At 47.6% G+C, this 21,333-nt stretch overlaps 1 protein-coding gene across 2 annotated transcripts in view; it reads right to left on the minus strand.

The window, feature by feature from the left end:
• Positions 1–11,344, minus strand: part of LOC124152217 — a 21,980-nt gene extending 10,636 nt beyond the window's left edge. Inside the window, exon 1 of one of the 2 annotated variants that reach the window (XM_046525063.1) lies at positions 11,276–11,344. Coding sequence is in view for 1 of the 2 variants with exons in the window: in XM_046525062.2 (XP_046381018.1) it covers positions 11,233–11,235 (3 nt within the window). In the remaining variant the exon portion in view is untranslated. Of the gene's footprint in view, positions 1–11,232 lie in introns of both variants that reach the window. The other variant, XM_046525062.2, reaches the window with a different exon arrangement.
• Positions 11,345–21,333: the final 9,989 nt, after the last annotated feature.

Consider the following 21,333-nt stretch of genomic DNA (forward strand, 5'->3'; position numbering starts at 1 on the left):
GGCAAACAGTAGACAACCAACAAGGCTGGATACACATGGCAAACAGTAGACAAGAATGAAGGCTGGATACACGTGGCAAACAGTAGACAACCAACAAGGCTGGATACACGTGGCAAACAGTAGACAACCAACAAGGCTGGATACACATGGCAAACAGCAGACAACCAACAAGGCTGGATACACATGGCAAACAGCAGACAACCAACAAGGCTGGATACACGTGGCAAACAGTAGACAACCAACAAGGCTGGATACACATGGCAAACAGCAGACAACCAACAAGGCTGGATACACGTGGCAAACAGTAGACAACCAACAAGGCTGGATACACATGGCAAACAGTAGACAACCAACAAGGCTGGATACACATGGCAAACAGCAGACAACCAACAAGGCTGGATACACATGGCAAACAGTAGACAACCAACAAGGCTGGATACACATGGCAAACAGTAGACAACCAACAAGGCTGGATACACATGACAAACAGCAGACAACCAACAAGGCTGGATACACGTGGCAAACACAAGACAACCAACAAGGCTGGATACACATGACAAACAGCAGACAACCAACAAGGCTGGATTCCCGTGACAAACACCAGACAACCAACAAGGCTGGATACACGTGGCAAACAGTAGACAAGAATGAAGGCTGGATACACGTTGCAAACACAAGACAACCAACAAGGCTGGATACACATGGCAAACAGTAGACAACCAACAAGGCTGGATACACGTGGCAAACATCAGACAGCCAACAAGGCTGGATACACGTGGCAAACAGCAGACAACCAACAAGGCTGGATACACGTGGCAAACAGCAGACAGCCAACAAGGCTCGATACACGTGGCAAACAGAAGACAAGAATGGAGGCTGGATACACGTGGCAAACAGTAGACAACCAACAAGGCTGGATACACATGGCAAACAGCAGACAACCAACAAGGCTGGATACACGTGGCAAACACAAGACAACCAACAAGGCTGGATACACGTGGCAAACAGTAGACAAGAATGAAGGCTGGATACACGTGGCAAACAGTAGACAACCAACAAGGCTGGATACACATAACAAACAGTAGACAACCAACAAGGCTGGATACACATGGCAAACAGTAGACAACCAACAAGGCTGGATAGACATGACAAACAGCAGACAACCAACAAGGCTGGATACACGTGGCAAACAGTAGACAACCAACAAGGCTGGATACACATGGCAAACAGTAGACAACCAACAAGGCTGGATACACGTGGCAAACAGCAGACAACCAACAAGGCTGGATACACGTGGCAAACACAAGACAACCAACAAGGCTGGATACACATGACAAACAGCAGACAACCAACAAGGCTGGATACACGTGACAAACACCAGACAACCAACAAGGCTGGATACACGTGGCAAACAGTAGACAAGAATGAAGGCTGGATACACGTTGCAAACACAAGACAACCAACAAGGCTGGATACACATGGCAAACAGTAGACAACCAACAAGGCTGGATACACGTGGCAAACATCAGACAGCCAACAAAGCTGGATACACGTGGCAAACAGCAGACAACCAACAAGGCTGGATACACATGGCAAACAGAAGACAGCCAACAAGGCTGGATACACGTGGCAAACAGAAGACAAGAATGGAGGCTGGATACACGTGGCAAACAGTAGACAACCAACAAGGCTGGATACACATGGCAAACAGCAGACAACCAACAAGGCTGGATACACGTGGCAAACACAAGACAACCAACAAGGCTGGATACACGTGGCAAACAGTAGACAAGAATGAAGGCTGCATACACGTGGCAAACAGTAGACAACCAACAAGGCTGGATACACATAACAAACAGTAGACAACCAACAAGGCTGGATACACATGGCAAACAGTAGACAACCAACAAGGCTGGATAGACATGACAAACAGTAGACAACCAACAAGGCTGGATACACGTGGCAAACAGTAGACAACCAACAAGGCTGGATACACATGGCAAACAGTAGACAACCAACAAGGCTGGATACACGTGGCAAACAGTAGACAACCAACAAGGCTGGATACACATGGCAAACAGCAGACAACCAACAAGGCTGGATACACATGGCAAACTGTAGTCAACCAACAAGGCTGGATACACATGGCAAACTGTAGACAAGAATGAAGGCTGGATACACGTGGCAAACAGCAGACAACCAACAAGGCTGGATACACGTGACAAACAGCAGACAACCAACAAGGCTGGATACACGTGGCAAACTGTAGTCAACCAACAAGGCTGGATACACATGGCAAACAGCAGACAACCAACAAGGCTGGATACACATGGCAAACAGCAGACAACCAACAAGGCTGGATACACGTGGCAAACTGTAGTCAACCAACAAGGCTGGATACACATGGCAAACAGTAGTCAACCAACAAGGCTGGATACACGTGGCAAACTGTAGTCAACCAACAAGGCTGGATACACATGGCAAACAGCAGACAACCAACAAGGCTGGATACACGTGGCAAACTGTAGTCAACCAACAAGGCTGGATACACATGGCAAACAGCAGACAACCAACAAGGCTGGATACACATGGCAAACTGTAGTCAACCAACAAGGCTGGATACACATGGCAAACAGCAGACAACCAACAAGGCTGTATACACATGGCAAACTGTAGTCAACCAACAAGGCTGGATACACGTGGCAAACAGCAGACAAATAACAAGGCTGGATACACATGGCAAACTGTAGTCAACCAACAAGGCTGGATACACATGGCAAACAGCAGACAACCAACAAGGCTGGATACACATGGCAAACAGCAGACAACCAACAAGGCTGGATACACGTGGCAAACAGCAGACAACCAACAAGGCTGGATACACGTGGCAAACTGTAGTCAACCAACAAGGCTGGATACACATGGCAAACTGTAGACAAGAATGAAGGCTGGATACACATGGCAAACAGTAGACAACCAACAAGGCTGGATACACGTGGCAAACAGTAGACAACCAACAAGGCTGGATACACATGGCAAACAGCAGACAACCAACAAGGCTGGATACACGTGGCAAACACAAGACAACCAACAAGGCTGGATACACATGGCAAACAGCAGACAACCAACAAGGCTGGATACACATGGCAAACAGCAGACAACCAACAAGGCTGGATACACGTGGCAAACAGCAGACAGCCAACAAGGCTGGATACACGTGGCAAACAGTAGACAAGAATGAAGGCTGGATACACGTGGCAAACAGTAGACTACCAACAAGGCTGGATACACGTGGCAAACAGCAGACAGCCAACAAGGCTGGATACACGTGGCAAACAGTAGACAAGAATGAAGGCTGGATACACGTGGCAAACTGTAGACAACCAACAAGGCTGGATACACATGGCAAACAGCAGACAACCAACAAGGCTGGATACACGTGGCAAAGAGTAGACAACCAACAAGGCTGGATACACGTGGCAAACACAAGACAACCAACAAGGCTGGATACACATGGCAAACAGCAGACAACCAACAAGGCTGGATACACGTGGCAAACAGTAGACAACCAACAAGGCTGGATACACATGGCAAACAGTAGACAACCAACAAGGCTGGATACACGTGGCAAACAGCAGACAGCCAACAAGGCTGGATACACGTGGCAAACAGTAGACAAGAATGAAGGCTGGATACACATTGCAAACACAAGACAACCAACAAGGCTGGATACACATGGCAAACAGTAGACAACCAACAAGGCTGGATACACATGGCAAACAGCAGACAGCCAACAAGGCTGGATACACGTGGCAAACAGCAGACAACCAACAAGGCTGGATACACGTGGCAAACAGCAGACAGCCAACAAGGCTGGATACACGTGGCAAACAGTAGACAAGAATGGAGGCTGGATACACTTGGCAAACAGTAGACAACCAACAAGGCTGGATACACATGGCAAACAGCAGACAACCAACAAGGCTGGATACACGTGGCAAACACCAGACAACCAACAAGGCTGGATACACGTGGCAAACAGTAGACAAGAATTAAGGCTGGATACACGTGGCAAACAGTAGACAACCAACAAGGCTGGATACACGTGGCAAACAGTAGACAACCAACAAGGCTGGATACACATGGCAAACAGCAGACAACCAACAAGGCTGGATACACATGGCAAACAGCAGACAACCAACAAGGCTGGATACACGTGGCAAACAGTAGACAACCAACAAGGCTGGATACACGTGGCAAACAGTAGACAACCAACAAGGCTGGATACACATGGCAAACAGCAGACAACCAACAAGGCTGGATACACATGGCAAACAGTAGACAGCCAACAAGGCTGGATACACATGGCAAACAGTAGACAACCAACAAGGCTGGATACACATGACAAACAGCAGACAACCAACAAGGCTGGATACACGTGGCAAACACAAGACAACCAACAAGGCTGGATACACATGACAAACAGCAGACAACCAACAAGGCTGGATACACGTGACAAACACCAGACAACCAACAAGGCTGGATACACGTGGCAAACAGTAGACAAGAATGAAGGCTGGATACACGTTGCAAACACAAGACAACCAACAAGGCTGGATACACATGGCAAACAGTAGACAACCAACAAGGCTGGATACACGTGGCAAACAGCACACAGCCAACAAGGCTGGATACACGTGGCAAACAGCAGACAACCAACAAGGCTGGATACACGTGGCAAACAGCAGACAGCCAACAAGGCTGGATACACGTGGCAAACACAAGAGAACCAACAAGGCTGGATACACATGGCAAACTGTAGACAAGAATGAAGGCTGGATACACGTGGCAAACAGCAGACAACCAACAAGGCTGGATACACGTGACAAACAGCAGACAACCAACAAGGCTGGATACACGTGGCAAACTGTAGTCAACCAACAAGGCTGGATACACATGGCAAACAGCAGACAACCAACAAGGCTGGATACACATGGCAAACAGCAGACAACCAACAAGGCTGGATACACATGGCAAACTGTAGTCAACAAACAAGGCTGGATACACATGGCAAACAGTAGTCAACCAACAAGGCTGGATACACGTGGCAAACTGTAGTCAACCAACAAGGCTGGATACACATGGCAAACACAAGACAACCAACAAGGCTGGATACACGTGGCAAACTGTAGTCAACCAACAAGGCTGGATACACATGGCAAACAGCAGACAACCAACAAGGCTGGATACACATGGCAAACTGTAGTCAACCAACAAGGCTGGATACACATGGCAAACAGCAGACAACCAACAAGGCTGTATACACATGGCAAACTGTAGTCAACCAACAAGGCTGGATACACGTGGCAAACAGCAGACAAATAACAAGGCTGGATACACATGGCAAACTGTAGTCAACCAACAAGGCTGGATACACATGGCAAACAGCAGACAACCAACAAGGCTGGATACACGTGGCAAACAGCAGACAACCAACAAGGCTGGATACACATGGCAAACTGTAGTCAACCAACAAGGCTGGATACACATGGCAAACTGTAGACAAGAATCAAGGCTGGATACACATGGCAAACAGTAGACAACCAACAAGGCTGGATACACGTGGCAAACAGTAGACAACCAACAAGGCTGGATACACATGGCAAACAGCAGACAACCAACAAGGCTGGATACACGTGGCAAACACAAGACAACCAACAAGGCTGGATACACATGGCAAACAGCAGACAACCAACAAGGCTGGATACACATGGCAAACAGCAGACAACCAACAAGGCTGGATACACGTGGCAAACAGCAGACAGCCAACAAGGCTGGATACACGTGGCAAACAGTAGACAAGAATGAAGGCTGGATACACGTGGCAAACAGTAGACTACCAACAAGGCTGGATACACGTGGCAAACAGCAGACAGCCAACAAGGCTGGATACACGTGGCAAACAGTAGACAAGAATGAAGGCTGGATACACGTGGCAAACTGTAGACAACCAACAAGGCTGGATACACATGGCAAACAGCAGACAACCAACAAGGCTGGATACACGTGGCAAAGAGTAGACAACCAACAAGGCTGGATACACGTGGCAAACACCAGACAACCAACAAGGCTGGATACACATGGCAAACAGCAGACAACCAACAAGGCTGGATACACGTGGCAAACAGTAGACAGCCAACAAGGCTGGATACACGTGGCAAACAGTAGACAACCAACAAGGCTGGATACACATGGCAAACAGTAGACAACCAACAAGGCTGGATACACGTGGCAAACAGTAGACAAGAATGAAGGCTGGATACACATTGCAAACACAAGACAACCAACAAGGCTGGATACACATGGCAAACAGTAGACAACCAACAAGGCTGGATACACATGGCAAACAGCAGACAGCCAACAAGGCTGGATACACGTGGCAAACAGTAGACAAGAATGGAGGCTGGATACACGTGGCAAACAGTAGACAACCAACAAGGCTGGATACACATGGCAAACAGCAGACAACCAACAAGGCTGGATACACGTGGCAAACACCAGACAACCAACAAGGCTGGATACACGTGGCAAACAGTAGACAAGAATGAAGGCTGGATACACATGACAAACAGTAGACAACCAACAAGGCTGGATACACATGACAAACAGTAGACAACCAACAAGGCTGGATAAACGTGGCAAACACCAGACAATCAACAAGGCTGGATACACGTGGCAAACAGTAGACAACCAACAAGGCTGGATACACATGACAAACAGTAGACAACCAACAAGGCTGGATACACGTGGCAAACACCAGACAACCAACAAGGCTGGATACACATGGCAAACAGCAGACAACCAACAAGGCTGGATACACGTGGCAAACAGTAGACAACCAACAAGGCTGGATACACATGGCAAACACAAGACAACCAACAAGGCTGGATACACGTGGCAAACAGCAGACAACCAACAAGGCTGGATACACATGGCAAACAGCAGACAACCAACAAGGCTGGATACACGTGACAAACACAAGACAACCAACAAGGCTGGATACACATGGCAAACAGTAGACAACCAACAAGGCTGGATACACATGGCAAACAGCAGACAACCAACAAGGCTGGATACACATGGCAAACAGCAGACAACCAACAAGGCTGGATACACGTGACAAACAGCAGACAGCCAACAAGGCTGGATACACATGGCAAACAGTAGACAACCAACAAGGCTGGATACACATGGCAAACAGCAGACAACCAACAAGGCTGTATACACATGGCAAACTGTAGTCAACCAACAAGGCTGGATACACGTGGCAAACAGCAGACAAATAACAAGGCTGGATACACATGGCAAACTGTAGTCAACCAACAAGGCTGGATACACATGGCAAACAGCAGACAACCAACAAGGCTGGATACACATGGCAAACAGCAGACAACCAACAAGGCTGGATACACATGGCAAACAGCAGACAACCAACAAGGCTGGATACACGTGGCAAACACCAGACAACCAACAAGGCTGGATACACGTGGCAAACAGTAGACAAGAATGAAGGCTGGATACACGTGGCAAACAGTAGACAACCAACAAGGCTGGATACACATGACAAACAGCAGACAACCAACAAGGCTGGATACACATGACAAACAGTAGACAACCAACAAGGCTGGATAAACGTGGCAAACACCAGACAATCAACAAGGCTGGATACACGTGGCAAACAGTAGACAACCAACAAGGCTGGATACACATGACAAACAGTAGACAACCAACAAGGCTGGATACACGTGGCAAACACCAGACAACCAACAAGGCTGGATACACATGGCAAACAGCAGACAACCAACAAGGCTGGATACACGTGGCAAACAGTAGACAACCAACAAGGCTGGATACACATGGCAAACACAAGACAACCAACAAGGCTGGATACACGTGGCAAACAGCAGACAACCAACAAGGCTGGATACACATGGCAAACAGCAGACAACCAACAAGGCTGGATACACGTGACAAACACAAGACAACCAACAAGGCTGGATACACATGGCAAACAGTAGACAACCAACAAGGCTGGATACACATGGCAAACAGCAGACAACCAACAAGGCTGGATACACATGGCAAACAGCAGACAACCAACAAGGCTGGATACACGTGACAAACAGCAGACAGCCAACAAGGCTGGATACACATGGCAAACAGTAGACAACCAACAAGGCTGGATACACATGGCAAACAGCAGACAACCAACAAGGCTGTATACACATGGCAAACTGTAGTCAACCAACAAGGCTGGATACACGTGGCAAACAGCAGACAAATAACAAGGCTGGATACACATGGCAAACTGTAGTCAACCAACAAGGCTGGATACACATGGCAAACAGCAGACAACCAACAAGGCTGGATACACATGGCAAACAGCAGACAACCAACAAGGCTGGATACACGTGGCAAACAGCAGACAACCAACAAGGCTGGATACACGTGGCAAACTGTAGTCAACCAACAAGGCTGGATACACATGGCAAACTGTAGACAAGAATGAAGGCTGGATACACATGGCAAACAGTAGACAACCAACAAGGCTGGATACACGTGGCAAACAGTAGACAACCAACAAGGCTGGATACACATGGCAAACAGCAGACAACCAACAAGGCTGGATACACGTGGCAAACACAAGACAACCAACAAGGCTGGATACACATGGCAAACAGCAGACAACCAACAAGGCTGGATACACATGGCAAACAGCAGACAACCAACAAGGCTGGATACACGTGGCAAACAGCAGACAGCCAACAAGGCTGGATACACGTGGCAAACAGTAGACAAGAATGAAGGCTGGATACACGTGGCAAACAGTAGACTACCAACAAGGCTGGATACACGTGGCAAACAGCAGACAGCCAACAAGGCTGGATACACGTGGCAAACAGTAGACAAGAATGACGGCTGGATACACGTGGCAAACTGTAGACAACCAACAAGGCTGGATACACATGGCAAACAGCAGACAACCAACAAGGCTGGATACACGTGGCAAAGAGTAGACAACCAACAAGGCTGGATACACGTGGCAAACACCAGACAACCAACAAGGCTGGATACACATGGCAAACAGCAGACAACCAACAAGGCTGGATACACGTGGCAAACAGTAGACAACCAACAAGGCTGGATACACGTGGCAAACAGCAGACAACCAACAAGGCTGGATACACATGGCAAACAGCAGACAACCAACAAGGCTGGATACACGTGACAAACACAAGACAACCAACAAGGCTGGATACACATGGCAAACAGTAGACAACCAACAAGGCTGGATACACATGGCAAACAGCAGACAACCAACAAGGCTGGATACACGTGACAAACAGCAGACAACCAACAAGGCTGGATACACATGGCAAACAGCAGACAACCAACAAGGCTGGATACACGTGACAAACAGCAGACAGCCAACAAGGCTGGATACACATGGCAAACAGTAGACAACCAACAAGGCTGGATACACATGGCAAACAGCAGACAACCAACAAGGCTGGATACACATGGCAAACTGTAGTCAACCAACAAGGCTGGATACACATGGCAAACAGCAGACAACCAACAAGGCTGGATACACGTGGCAAACAGCAGACAACCAACAAGGCTGGATACACATGACAAACAGCAGACAGCCAACAAGGCTGGATACACATGGCAAACTGTAGTCAACCAACAAGGCTGGATACACATGGCAAACAGCAGACAACCAACAAGGCTGGATACACATGGCAAACTGTAGTCAACCAACAAGGCTGGATACACGTGGCAAACAGCAGACAACCAACAAGGCTGGATACACATGGCAAACTGTAGTCAACCAACAAGGCTGGATACAAATGGCAAACAGCAGACAACCAACAAGGCTGGATACACATGGCAAACAGCAGACAACCAACAAGGCTGGATACACGTGGCAAACAGCAGACAACCAACAAGGCTGGATACACGTGGCAAACTGTAGTCAACCAACAAGGCTGGATACACATGGCAAACTGTAGACAAGAATGAAGGCTGGATACACATGGCAAACAGTAGACAACCAACAAGGCTGGATACACGTGGCAAACAGTAGACAAGAATGAAGGCTGGATACACATGGCAAACAGTAGACAACCAACAAGGCTGGATACACATGACAAACAGCAGACAACCAACAAGGCTGGATAAACGTGGCAAACAGTAGACAAGAATGAAGGCTGGATACACATGGCAAACAGTAGACAACCAACAAGGCTGGATACACGTGGCAAACAGTAGACAACCAACAAGGCTGGATACACATGGCAAACTGTAGTCAACCAACAAGGCTGGATACAAATGGCAAACAGCAGACAACCAACAAGGATGTATATCGGGAACACTGGGGAAATTCCGACAATCAAACCTTTTTATCTAAACCGATCTTTAGTATTCAAATACTTTTTCCCATGGTACGTCTGCGTTCAGACTAACTGTGTACCATTGACAGGAGGATCGGAACACTCGGGGGAATATGCAGAGTGAATCAGAGGCTGCTAAAGTATGACTGTTTTTGAAAAACTATACCTAAGTTACCTTTTGCCTAAAAGTACATCGATTGTGTAAACACTTGATGTCTTAGCTGTCCACGACAAGGTATTGTGTTGATTATGAGATACTATCTTTATCTGAACATTTAAAATCGATGTTTCACTTGATTAAAATAGCATTTAACGCCGGAACTGCGTTCAGTGTCCCTCAATTGTTTTAGAGTAAAATCATGTGTCCTTTCACATCACATATTTATCCCATCTCGTGACCTTACATGTTAACATATATACCTTGTGTCAGATCCATCGATATTATAAACATGTTTGACAATAAAAGACAAATATTCTCATATAATCCAAGTGTTTTTCGTGTACAACAGTTCCTACACCAGCCATATGTCACAAACAGGTTCATGTAAACAGTACTATGTTTTGTATTCTGGAGCGATATCTACACCCACATGGTTGTCTGTTAACAGAAAACGTACACTTTCGCAGACTGTATTACCGTATATCATGAAATTAATGTGCTACGAAAATAATTCGAGCATGAGTACCAAAACAAAACTGCGTCACTTAATCATTGCGAGACAATGTATAGTGGTAACATCATTGTCATGTGTGGAGAATGGGAAATCATAACTACCATCTTTTGCGTAGTTGGCTTGCTGCGAGATTTGTCCACCTACCTGCCTACACCGCCAACGTCTGTACAACAACTCTTCTTATCTGTAGATCGGTATGGGACACTCAGTTGACCAAAGTACTTGACGTATATGGACAATGGGTTAGAGTCAAATATAACAATTATATGGACAATGGGTTAGAGTCAAATATAACAATTATATGGACAATGGGTTAGTGTCAAATATAACAATTATATGGACAATGGGTTAGAGACAAATATAATAATTATATGGACAATGGGTTAGAGCAAAATAAAACAATTATATGGACAATGGGTTAGTGTCAAATATAACAAGTATATGGACAATGGGTTAGTGTCAAATATAACAATTATATGGACAATGGGTTAGAGTCAAATATAATAATTATATGGACAATGGGTTAGTGTCAAATATAACAATTATATGGACAATGGGTTAGTGTCAAATATAACAAGTATATGGACAATGGGTTAGAGTCAAATATAACAATTATATGGACAATGGGTTAGTGTCAAATATAATAATTATATGGACCATGGGTTAGTGTCAAATATAACAATTATATGGACAATGGGTTAGTGTCAAATATAACAATTATATGGACAATGGGTTAGTGTCAAATATAACAAGTATATGGACAATGGGTTAGAGTCAAATATAATAATTATATGGACAATGGGTTAGTGTCAAATATAACAATTATATGGACAATGGGTTAGTGTCAAATATAACAATTATATGGACAATGGGTTAGAGTCAAATATAACAATTATATGGACAATGGGTTAGTGTCAAATATAACAAGTATATGGACAATGGGTTAGAGTCAAATATAACAAGTATATGGACAATGGGTTAGTGTCAAATATAACAAGTATATGGACAATGGGTTAGAGTCAAATATAACAAGTATATGGACAATGGGTTAGTGTCAAATATAACAAGTATATGGACAATGGGTTAGAGTCAAATATAACAAGTATATGGACAATGGGTTAGAGTCAAATATAACAAGTATATGGACAATGGGTTAGAGTCAAATATAATAATTATATGGACAATGGGTTAGAGTCAAATATAACAATTATATGGACAATGGGTTAGTGTCAAATATAACAAGTATATGGACAATGGGTTAGAGTCAAATATAATAATTATATGGACAATGGGTTAGTGTCAAATATAACAATTATATGGACAATGGGTTAGTGTCAAATATAACAAGTATATGGACAATGGGTTAGTGTCAAATATAACAAGTATATGGACAATGGGTTAGAGTCAAATATAACAAGTATATGGACAATGGGTTAGAGTCAAATATAACAAGTATATGGACAATGGGTTAGAGTCAAATTAAACAATTATATGGACCATGGGTTAGAGTCAAATATAATAATTATATGGACAATGGGTTAGAGTCAAATAAAACAATCATATGGACAATGGGTTGGAGTGAAATACAACAATTATATTGACAGCAGGCATACGTTTGATAGTCAAATGTATACGTCCAACATACTATTCCCCCAAAGACAGTGAATGTCAACTCTTTAAACAGTTAACTGGCGAATCCTGTATTTGTGTCCACTGTGGTCTTCCATACATTGTCAGTGTTGCTATCAGTTCGTATCGAGAACAAAACATACTTCTTAGAATTCAGTCAGCCACTCCCATTTCCACAGAGACTCGCGGAACACTGCAACAGTTCGATGTCTGATAAACACCAACGCTAACAAAAACAAGGAATGTTGCAGTTTTCACCTATTTATTACGAACATAGTAAAGCTGTACATTTAGTACACGTGTGGCGATTAGAGCGGCTATGGAAACATTAAATGGCAAGTTTGTCGCATGAGACACTTCCAGACCGACCCCATCACCAATCACACACGCACACACGCACGTTTTAGATTTTTCTTCTACATCGAACTTCTGTTTGTTTGTTTGTTGTTTAACGCCGCACTCAGCAATATTCCAGCTATATGACGGCGGTCTGTAAATAATCTAGTCTGGACCAGACAATCCAGTGATTGATATCATGAGAATCGATCCACGCAATTGGGATACAATGACATGCATCAAACAAGTCAGCGAGCCTGACCACCCGATCTCGTAAGTCGCCTCTTACGACAAGCATAGTCGCCTTTTACGGCAAGCATGGGTTGCTGAAAACCTACCCTAACCCGGATGTTCACGGGTTATATCGAACTTCTGAACCGCCCTCCTAATGGGACACAATTTACCGCAGGAGACATTGTCCAAAATCAACGTCTCAGTGTCACGTTTAGCTCTGTTGTCGGGTCTCCTGCTGCTGCATTTCTGTGTCCTGTTTCTTCTTAAAGTGAATGCGTCCTTCTTAAGTCTCTCAAGTGAGTGAAATGTTGTTTAACGCCGCAGTCAGCAATATTTCACCACTGTCTCGAAAAACTGTACATACTCAAGTCTTGGCTGGACAAAGCAGAGACTGAAAGACTGAGCAAAGATACTCACCGTCGGGTCAAAGTGACACGGGTCAAAGTGACACGGGTCACACTGACATTGGTCATAGCACATGCAACCCAAATCGCAGTGCCTGACCGTTCGATCCAATCTGGTCCACTCTTATGACAAGTGAAAGTGAATAATGCTTGACGCCGCATCAGCAATCCTGCAGGTTTTCGCGGCTTCATGGCCAGCGATGGAGTCAATAATAACAACACTTCAGAATGATGCAGTCGTTATTTTATTTATTATGGTGGTAGGAATACTTGCTGTTGATGACCGGACAACCATGTGGCAACCACGTTGCGGTCAGGGGAAGACAAGGGTGAGATGGCCGTTGATGGTGGAGTCGTAAGAGTTGGCCTGGGAGCTGACGCAGATGTCAATACGGCCGTGACCTTTACCAGAGAACGCCGACCCTGTGTCCACAACCTGTGTCGGAAAGAGAAATATTCGTAGCTAAGAGATCGCTACTTCATAAATATGCGTAACTATAAGAAACATGTGAAAATAACCATATGCACATACATTGAAGCTGACGGGCAATTGTGGTAGCTTAGACTGAATAAAACTTTAAAAGATTTCAGTGTCCGACAAGGCATCGAAGACTTGCAATCCGGAATGGATTTTGTCCGTTTCTATACTGGTGTACATGTTCATTGCTACCTGAGACGCCGTGTACACCCCACGGTACCGTAGGCAATGCCCGCATGGTTGTCCATGGCAACGCTCACATAGCTCGCACTACCAGCCAGAAATTGCTGAAACAAAACAATCATGGCATTTGACAATCGTCTGGATGGTCCTTCACACTTCATACAGTTTACGCTGCACATTTCATGATGCCCTGCAAGGGGCGGCCGGGTAGCCTAGTGGTTAAAGAGTTCGCTCATCACGCCAAAGACCCGGGTTCGATTCCCGACATGGTACAATGTGTGAAGCCTTTTTCTGGTGTCCCCCTCCGTGATGTTGCTGGAATATTGCTAAAAGCGGCGTAAAACCATACTCACTCACTCACTCACTCACTCATGATGCCCTGCAAACAGCACCTGCACCACTGTCGATTATATTATTTCTTGAGCTACCTGAAGCGACCGTCGTGTGTGGTGATGTTGTTGACTGTTCCTGTAAACTATGGTCAATGTATTGCACAGGTTGCATTTAGTCCATGGTTGTTTGGTACAGGAGAGAATTAACAAGACATTATTGGAGGGGGTGAGTATGGTTTTACGCCGATGTTAGCAATATTCCTGCAATATCACGGCGGGGGGCACCAGAAAATCACACATTGTACCCATGTCGAGAATCGAACCCGGGTCTTCGGCTTGACGAGATGACGCTTTAACCACTAGGCTACCCCACCGTCCCTACATTATGTGAACCACTTCTGAATGTCATTGCCCAATTTCAATTTCTGGACGTGAGCAGGTGTTCCTTGGCGGGCGTGAGGGTAGGGGCCATGCTTACCTGTAGCGTCCGAAGTCTTGCCCCCCTCATGTCCACAAAGCCCCCCTCCAGGGCGTTGTTGGCCGGATAGTAGGCCGTGCCACGTGCGGAGTACCGGTGTCCCCCTGCACAGTCGAGGCTGCCTCCGCCGTCAAAACAAGATAGCATCTTAATGTCATATAGCCTTTTCCTGTGATTGCCACCTGTGCTAGTTAGTACTTGCCTGTGCTTGTTAGTACTTACAGGTGCTCTTAGTGCTTACCTCTGTTAATGAGTATTTACCTGTGCTAGTTAGTACCTATATGTGCTTGATTGTACTTACCTATTCATTACTTAACTGTACTTACATTTGCTAGTTAATACCTATCTGTTTGTTAGAACTTACCTGCGCTTGTTACTACTTACCTGTGCTCGAAAGTGCTTACATGTGCTAGAACTTAACTTAACTTAACTTAAGTATGCAGCTAGTAGGTGCGTACCAGTGCTAGGCAGTACTTACCTGTTCTGGTAAATCCGTACCTGGGCTGTCAGTATTTATCTGTGCTCGTAGGTGCTTACCTGTGCCAGTTACTATTTACCTGTGCTCGTAGGTGATTACCTGTGCCAGTTACTATTTATCTGTGCTCGTAGGTGCTTACCTGTGCCAGTTAATATTTACCTGTGCTCGTAGGTGCTTACCTGTGATAGTGGATAGTTACATTTTCTCGTAAGTGAGGAAAGTGGGTAGTAAGTACTTATTTGTGCTTCTTAGTACTTACTTGTACTATTTATTACGTACCTGTGCTCGTAAGTGTTTACCTGTGCTAGTTAGTACTTACTTGTGCTCGACGGTGCCTACCCGTGCTAGTTAGTACATATCTGTGCTTGTTACCACTTACCTGTTCCAGATGATGCTCGTCTTTGTTCCAGTTGTTGCTTACCAGAAACCTATGGTGGCTGTAAGAGTCGCCCAAATGGATCGAGTGCTTAAGCTTGGTGACTTGGTTGATTGTGTATATATATCACTGGCTTGTCTGGTCCAGACTCGATTATATTTATTGGTCACCTATCAAGAACATTGCTGAGGGCAATGCTAGTTAGTGCTTATCTGTGTTAGTCGGTCTGTAAATAATCGAGCCTGGACCAGACAATCCAGTGGTTGACCCATGCTTGTCGTAAAAAGGTGATTATGCTTGTCGTAAAAGGCGACTAACAGGATCGGGTGGTCAGGCTCGCTGACTTGGTTGATGCATGTCATCGATCCCAATTGCGTGGATCGATGCTCATGATATTAATCACTGGATTGTCTGGTCCAGACTCGATTATTTACAGACCGCCGTCATATAGCTGGAATATTGCCGAGTGCGGCGTTAAACAACAAACCAACCAACCAACCAACCCATACCATGCAACTTCGAGTAAGAGGGGGGAGGATTGGGAGGGTAGGGAGTGAGTGAGTGAGTGAGTGAGGTTTTTTTTACCGTTGTTTACAATATTGCAGCAATATCCCGGACGCAACGCCCAACTGGGATCTCACATTCATCCCCCGTTATTGAACGTCGGAATTATAATGTCGCTTCTCATTGCGGGTAGACAAAGATATTGTGCCGAAGCATTTTCTAGAAACTCGACTATGCGTGTGTGTACTTGCCTGGTGTATAGTGCCACACAGGTAATTATTTTATATATACCACAGTACAATGTGCTGCACGTGCGTAACATTCTTTTCAAAGTAGAAGTGTATCTATCTTGTGACCGTGAACCTGGTATACCCATGTGGCTGGAGAGACAGGCAGTTACCGGAAGTGTGCGCCCAGTCTATCCTGTGACCGTAAACCTGGTATACCCATGTGGCTGGAGAGACAGGCAGTTACAGGAAGTGTGCGCCCAGTCTATCCTGTGACCGTGAACCTGGTATACCCATGTGGCTGGAGAGACAGGCAGTTACCGGAAGTGTGCGCCCAGTCTATCCTGTGACCGTGAACCTGGTATACCCATGTGGCTGGAGAGACAGGCAGTTACCGGAAGTGTGCGCCCAGTCTATCCTGTGACCGTGAACCTGGTATACCCATGTGGCTGGAGAGACAGGCAGTTACCGGAAGTGTGCGCCCAGTCTATCCTGTGACCGTGAACCTGGTATACCCATGTGGCTGGAGAGACAGGCAGTTACCGGAAGTGTGCGCCCAGTCTATCCTGTGACCGTGAACCTGGTATACCCATGTGGCTGGAGAGACAGGCAGTTACCGGAAGTGTGCGCCCAGTCTATCCTTTGACCGTGAACCTGGTATACCCATGTGGCTGGAGAGACAGGCAGTTACCGGAAGTGTGCGCCCAGTCTATCCTGTGACCGTGAACCTGGTATACCCATGTGGCTGGAGAGACAGGCAGTTACCGGAAGTGTGCGCCCAGTCTATCCTGTGACCGTGAACCTGGTATACCCATGTGGCTGGAGAGACAGGCAGTTACCGGAAGTGTGCGCCCAGTCTATCCTGTGACCGTAAACCTGGTATACCCATGTGGCTGGAGAGACAGGCAGTTACCGGAAGTGTGCGCCCAGTCTATCCTGTGACCGTGAACCTGGTATACCCATGTGGCTGGAGAGACAGGCAGTTACAGGAAGTGTGCGCCCAGTCTATCCTGTGACCGTGAACCTGGTATACCCATGTGGCTGGAGAGACAGGCAGTTACCGGAAGTGTGCGCCCAGTCTATCCTGTGACCGTGAACCTGGTATACCCATGTGGCTGGAGAGACAGGCAGTTACCGGAAGTGTGCGCCCAGTGTATCCTGTGACCGTGAACCTGGTATACCCATGTGGCTGGAGAGACAGGCAGTTACCGGAAGTGTGCGCCCAGTCTATCCTGTGACCGTGAAGCTGGTATACCCATGTGGCTGGAGAGACAGGCAGTTACAGGAAGTGTGCGCCCAGTCTATCCTGTGACCGTGAACCTGGTATACCCATGTGGCTGGAGAGACAGGCAGTTACCGGAAGTGTGCGCCCAGTCTATCCTGTGACCGTGAACCTGGTATACCCATGTGGCTGGAGAGACAGGCAGTTACAGGAAGTGTGCGCCCAGTCTATCCTGTGACCGTGAACCTGGTATACCCATGTGGCTGGAGAGACAGGCAGTTACAGGAAGTGTGCGCCCAGTCTATCCTGTGACCGTGAACCTGGTATACCCATGTGGCTGGAGAGACAGGCAGTTACCGGAAGTGTGCGCCCAGTCTATCCTGTGACCGTGAACCTGGTATACCCATGTGGCTGGAGAGACAGGCAGTTACCGGAAGTGTGCGCCCAGTCTATCCTGTGACCGTGAACCTGGTATACCCATGTGGCTGGAGAGACAGGCAGTTACCGGAAGTGTGCGCCCAGTCTATCCTGTGACCGTGAACCTGGTATACCCATGTGGCTGGAGAGACAGGCAGTTACCGGAAGTGTGCGCCCAGTCTATCCTTTGACCGTGAACCTGGTATACCCATGTGGCTGGAGAGACAGGCAGTTACCGGAAGTGTGCGCCCAGTCTATCCTGTGACCGTGAACCTGGTATACCCATGTGGCTGGAGAGACAGGCAGTTACCGGAAGTGTGCGCCCAGTCTATCCTGTGACCGTGAACCTGGTATACCCATGTGGCTGGAGAGACAGGCAGTTACCGGAAGTGTGCGCCCAGTCTATCCTGTGACCGTGAACCTGGTATACCCATGTGGCTGGAGAGACAGGCAGTTACAGGAAGTGTGCGCCCAGTCTATCCTGTGACCGTAAACCTGGTATACCCATGTGGCTGGAGAGACAGGCAGTTACCGGAAGTGTGCGCCCAGTCTATCCTGTGACCGTGAACCTGGTATACCCATGTGGCTGGAGAGACAGGCAGTTACAGGAAGTGTGCGCCCAGTCTATCCTGTGACCGTGAACCTGGTATACCCATGTGGCTGGAGAGACAGGCAGTTACCGGAAGTGTGCGCCCAGTCTATCCTGTGACCGTGAACCTGGTATACCCATGTGGCTGGAGAGACAGGCAGTTACCGGAAGTGTGCGCCCAGTGTATCCTGTGACCGTGAACCTGGTATACCCATGTGGCTGGAGAGACAGGCAGTTACCGGAAGTGTGCGCCCAGTCTATCCTGTGACCGTGAAGCTGGTATACCCATGTGGCTGGAGAGACAGGCAGTTACAGGAAGTGTGCGCCCAGTCTATCCTGTGACCGTGAACCTGGTATACCCATGTGGCTGGAGAGACAGGCAGTTACCGGAAGTGTGCGCCCAGTCTATCCTGTGACCGTGAACCTGGTATACCCATGTGGCTGGAGAGACAGGCAGTTACAGGAAGTGTGCGCCCAGTCTATCCTGTGACCGTGAACCTGGTATACCCATGTGGCTGGAGAGACAGGCAGTTACCGGAAGTGTGCGCCCAGTCTATCCTGTGACCGTGAACCTGGTATACCCATGTGGCTGGAGAGACAGGCAGTTACCGGAAGTGTGCGCCCAGTCTATCCTGTGACCGTGAACCTGGTATACCCATGTGGCTGGAGAGACAGGCAGTTACCGGAAGTGTGCGCCCAGTCTATCCTGTGACCGTGAACCTGGTATACCCATGTGGCTGGAGAGACAGGCAGTTACCGGAAGTGTGCGCCCAGTCTATCCTGTGACCGTGAACCTGGTATACCCATGTGGCTGGAGAGACAGGCAGTTACCGGAAGTGTGCGCCCAGTCTATCCTTTGACCGTGAACCTGGTATACCCATGTGGCTGGAGAGACAGGCAGTTACCGGAAGTGTGCGCCCAGTCTATCCTGTGACCGTGAACCTGGTATACCCATGTGGCTGGAGAGACAGGCAGTTACCGGAAGTGTGCGCCCAGTCTATCCTGTGACCGTGAACCTGGTATACCCATGTGGCTGGAGAGACAGGCAGTTACCGGAAGTGTGCGCCCAGTCTATCCTGTGACCGTGAACCTGGTATACCCATGTGGCTGGAGAGACAGGCAGTTACCGGAAGTGTGCGCCCAGTCTATCCTGTGACCGTAAACCTGGTATACCCATGTGGCTGGAGAGACAGGCAGTTACCGGAAGTGTGCGCCCAGTCTATCCTGTGACCGTGAACCTGGTATACCCATGTGGCTGGAGAGACAGGCAGTTACAGGAAGTGTGCGCCCAGTCTATCCTGTGACCGTGAACCTGGTATACCCATGTGGCTGGAGAGACAGGCAGTTACCGGAAGTGTGCGCCCAGTCTATCCTGTGACCGTGAACCTGGTATACCCATGTGGCTGGAGAGACAGGCAGTTACAGGAAGTGTGCGCCCAGTCTATCCTGTGACCGTGAAGCTGGTATACCCATGTGGCTGGAGAGACAGGCAGTTACAGGAAGTGTGCGCCCAGTCTATCCTGTGACCGTGAAGCTGGTATACCCATGTGGCTGGAGAGACAGGCAGTTACCGGAAGTGTGCGCCCAGTCTATCCTGTGACCGTGAACCTGGTATACCCATGTGGCTGGAGAGACAGGCAGTTACAGGAAGTGTGCGCCCAGTCTATCCTGTGACCGTGAACCTGGTATACCCATGTGGCTGGAGAGACAGGCAGTTACAGGAAGTGTGCGCCCAGTCTATCCTGTGACCGTGAACCTGGTATACCCATGTGGCTGGAGAGACAGGCAGTTACCGGAAGTGTGCGCCCAGTCTATCCTGTGACCGTGAACCTGGTATACCCATGTGGCTGGAGAGACAGGCAGTTACCGGAAGTGTGCGCCCAGTCTATCCTGTGACCGTGAAGCTGGTATACCCATGTGGCTGGAGAGACAGGCAGTTACCGGAAGTGTGCGCCCAGTCTATCCTGTGACCGTGAACCTGGTATACCCATGTGGCTGGAGAGACAGGCAGTTACCGGAAGTGTGCGCCCAGTCTATCCTGTGACCGTGAACCTGGTATACCCATGTGGCTGGAGAGACAGGCAGTTACCGGAAGTGTGCGCCCAGTCTATCCTGTGACCGTGAACCTGGTATACCCATGTGGCTGGAGAGACAGGCAGTTACCGGAAGTGTGCGCCCAGTCTATCCTGTGACCGTGAACCTGGTATACCCATGTGGCTGGAGAGACAGGCAGTTACCGGAAGTGTGCGCCCAGTCTATCCTGTGACCGTGAACCTGGTATACCCATGTGGCTGGAGAGACAGGCAGTTACCGGA

This window comes from Haliotis rufescens, unplaced genomic scaffold, assembly GCF_023055435.1.
Source record: "Haliotis rufescens isolate VD_foot unplaced genomic scaffold, xgHalRufe1.0.p SCAF_30, whole genome shotgun sequence".
Classification (NCBI taxonomy): Eukaryota; Metazoa; Mollusca; class Gastropoda; order Lepetellida; family Haliotidae; genus Haliotis; species Haliotis rufescens.